Source organism: Plasmodium gaboni, chromosome 14 (assembly GCF_001602025.1).
Source record: "Plasmodium gaboni strain SY75 chromosome 14, whole genome shotgun sequence".
Lineage (NCBI taxonomy): Eukaryota > Apicomplexa > Aconoidasida > Haemosporida > Plasmodiidae > Plasmodium > Plasmodium gaboni.
Window position 1 is genome coordinate 517,649 of NC_031494.1, and position 4,207 is coordinate 521,855.

Below are 4,207 nucleotides of genomic sequence, written 5' to 3' on the forward strand. Positions count from 1 at the left end.
AAATAAAAAATAAAATTACTTTTTACATTTGTCATTTATGGAAAATAACATATATAATGTAATATATATTTATATAGATCCATCAATTTGTTTGTTTTTGTCTTACCATTAATATTGAGAACAAACTACAGATGGTAAAAAATTGGAATATGTAGACAGCTATTTTTATATAGGCTAGCGAATAATATAGCTAAAAAAAAAAAAAAAAAAAAAAAAAAAAAAAAAAAAAAAAAAAAATTATAATATAAAATAAAATAAATTCATACATTTTGCATATAATTACTTTTAGTATATATATTTAAAAATACCTTTAATATTCCTAGCATTACAAACAAACAAAATGAAAAACACGATAAAGGTATAAAAAAATAATCATGATGTATATGTGAATATAAACATAGGATAATTTTTTTTTGTATATTTTTTTTCTGAATAATGTTCTTTATTGTTTTCTCATTGGACAAGTTGTTAAGGACAGAAGGGTAAAATATTATAATAAATGAAAATATAATATGTTTTATATGAGCTTCATATAAATGATGGATATTACTTAGAAAAAAATAATATAAATTTTTAATTAACTCTGAACTTATTTTTAATTGATAATTTATATTCTGAAATAAATTGTTTGATGGACACATTAAATATATGTGAAATATAAAATATAATATGGTTAAACAAAAGGTATAAAAATAGAAATGATCATTAGCTATAATAATATAAGAAGACAAAAGTATATTTAATAATACACTTGATGTACCAAGTATATTAATAAATAATAGTAATTTTATTATAATAAATATGAGTAAATAATTACTACTAAAATAAGTATAAGACATGAACAGAAATATTATAGAAGAAAACGTTAAAGAAGCATAAAATTTAATTATGGTATTTACAGAAAAGAAATAATTAAATAGAAATGTTATAAAAAATGGAGTATATTTTATTATATAATAATTGTCTATATGAATATTACTATTAATAATAAATTTCATAGGTTCCCACATATTATGTCCATATACATTATTTTTTCCCTTATTACTATTAAAATATACCTTTAAAAAATATTTATGGTACCAATATTTTATAGGATTAATAATCAAATTTGTAAACACATCTTCCGTTTTTCTTTCTTTATCAAAAAAAATGTATATTAATATACAACTTATGATCATAAATATTATTAAATATATAAAAGCATATTTCAAAATACTTAATTTACTCTTAAATTGGCTTTTAATTTGATTTCCTCTTTTTATTATATATCTGCTATTAATATATACATAAATAAAGAAAAAGGAGAAAAAATATATAATATTTATTATGTTAAAATATATAGATATAAAATATACCACTATACACAAGAATATTCTTTTTAATAACATAAAATTTATACTCCATATTAATAACCCTATAGATATTACTATCATATGATTTTTATAACTGCAAAATAATATTGGATTATATAATATTAACATAGAAGAACATATATTAACCACAAAATTGCTCTGTTCATATCTTTTTCGTAATAAATATAAATTATATGTTATACCTAATGAAAACAATAATAATTCAAAAAGAGATGAAATTATTAAAAACATATTTTTGCCTTTCTCTCCTTTTTTATTCTTTATATTAGAAATCACATCATTTTCGGTTTTATTATTGTTAAGAATTAATGGATCATTCATATTATTCCTATTATTTATATTATTCATATTATTATTATTATTATTAATATTTGAATATATAGCTCGCTCCTTATAAGAATCTTGTTCATTCGCTTCTTCATTCGTTATATTGTCATAAAATGTATTGTTTCCCATATATGTGTTGTCATCCTCTTTTTTATCAAAATAATGTATACTTGTACGTATTAAATTTACATATCCATTGAAAATTACATAGTTATCTACATTTTTATTAGGCTTCAGAATAGGAGATGGTTCATTTATATATGCATTTGTCTCATCAGTGTTATAAATATATATATTTTTAATTATTTGAGGAATAAAGAAAATAAATATAATGAAAAATAAATACATAAAGTACTGATATGTTTTTTTTTTTTGAGCTCTTAATAAACTAAATTGATCATGTGTTTCATAATTTTTACTTTTTAATTTTTTATATAAATAAAAAAACTTATAGAAAACAATATTTGGATTTATACATTCACAATTATTAAGACTATATAATAGATTGGAATAATTTTTTTTAGGTGTTATTGTTTTTCCTTTAATTTTATTTGATATTAATTTTTTATCTACTTTAAAAATATATGAATAGATAACATTATAATTATCAATATGTATTGTAAAATTATTTTGAAAGAATAGTTCAAAGATTTTATGTTTATTAAGATAATAATAAAATAAATAGATTTTATATTGATAATAAAAGAAAAGGTTGTCTACAAATTTTTTGGATTCCTCGAATAAATTTTCCAGAGTTATCTTTGGCATCCATTTTTGTTCTTTTAATAAAGTATTGAGGACATTTTTCTTATTATAATTTTCACCCATTAAATTTTGTTGACGCTTTTTTTTGAATATAGAAAAAGGAAAGTGTTCAAAATTTATTAACGGTTTACTAAACGGATAATCATGGAATATAAAAAATGAATATACTATACTTTCTTTTAGATTATAATATTTATTAAAAAATATAAAGAATTTTTTATAAAAGTTTTCAAATTCATATTCATCAGATGAATATATATTATTAATAATTTCTCTTTGTATTTTTGATAAATAGCTTATAAAATCTTTATATATAATTTCAAAAAATATATTAGTAAAATATTCTATATTATCTTTTTCTTCAGAATAATTTTCTTTCACATTCTTTTTTTCTTGTATCTTATACTTCTGGTTGTAAAAAATATTTTGTTCTTTCATAAAATCCTTTTTAAATATTTCAAAAATATCTAAGAAGTTATTTATTTCATTTAAAAAGGAATTAAAACTATTAAAAAACTTTTCAAAATTTAATATTTCGAAAATATTATAGAATGGACAAGTACTATTTTTATATGTGTAATATTTAATTAATTCATTAGAAATATAAGAATTCTCTTCTTTATAGGAATCAGATATATTATTATTCTTTTTTAAAATAATTATATGTTTTATAAAATTATTTACAAAAAAATTTTCTTCTAAAAAATATTTCTCATCAAATGTTTGTAGTAAATGTACATATTTACAAATATTACTATCATTATATTTGTTATTACTTTGAATTTTATCATCACTTGAATCGTTGCTCTCTTTAAATGTTATATATACATTTATATCGTCGATAACTTTCGATTCCTTTAATCTCTTTATTTCTTTGTGTATCCTTTTCTTAAATATTTCATTTTTGTTTTTCAACTTATCATCTTCAACAGCGTTATCAGATGAACTTTTAGCAACATTCCTTAACATTTTTTTTTTGTATAATATATATTTTTATATTATCTTATTATTTTTTTTTCCTATTTCATATCTTTTTAACCAAAAAAAAAAATAAATAAATATGTAATATATATAAACATATATATATATATATATATATATATATCCTTTGAAAATTGTTTTCATCTAATATGATTTAAATAACTTACATGAAAATAACAAGTTTAATTATATTTACGCTAAGAAATATTTCGTTCTTACAAAAAAATAAAATATAAAAAAAATAAAAATAGAGATTAATTTTTTATTTATATTATACTTATATGTGTATGAATTTTTTTGGATAGAGAAAAAAAAATAAATAAAATAAAGTAAAACCTTAAAATTTCATTTATATATATAATATAATATGTATAAATATTTTATTTTATAAAATAGTTATTTTTTATTGTTCGTTTTAATGGAAATATATATATATATTATCCAAAATTATTTATCATATGAAATTGAAAAAGGTTTTTAAAACAAAAAACAAAAAAAAAAAAAAAAAAAAAAAGAAATTAAAATAAAATAAAATATATTAACATTTAATAAATGGGATTCTCTCTTGATAAGAATAAATATATAAAAATATAAATAAATATATATATATACATAAGGTAAAACATTATTCAGATATGTCATGCATTTATTAAAAATTATATTAATATGTACTATAATTTATAATAACTATCATAAATATATATATATAATAAACATAATAATCAAATAAAAGGGATAACCAAAAAAAAAAAAAAAAAAAA

The 4,207-nt window shown here is 17.0% G+C and overlaps 1 protein-coding gene across 1 annotated transcript; it reads right to left on the reverse strand.

Moving 5' to 3' along the window:
• Positions 1 to 106: 106 nt before the first annotated feature.
• Positions 107 to 3,434, reverse strand: PGSY75_1415500 (putative membrane protein; the record flags this gene model as incomplete). Its single annotated transcript, XM_018787860.1, has 2 exons — positions 107 to 190; positions 309 to 3,434. Coding segments are annotated over 2 exons (3,210 nt in total), but the record flags the coding sequence as incomplete, so codon positions are not given.
• Positions 3,435 to 4,207: the final 773 nt, after the last annotated feature.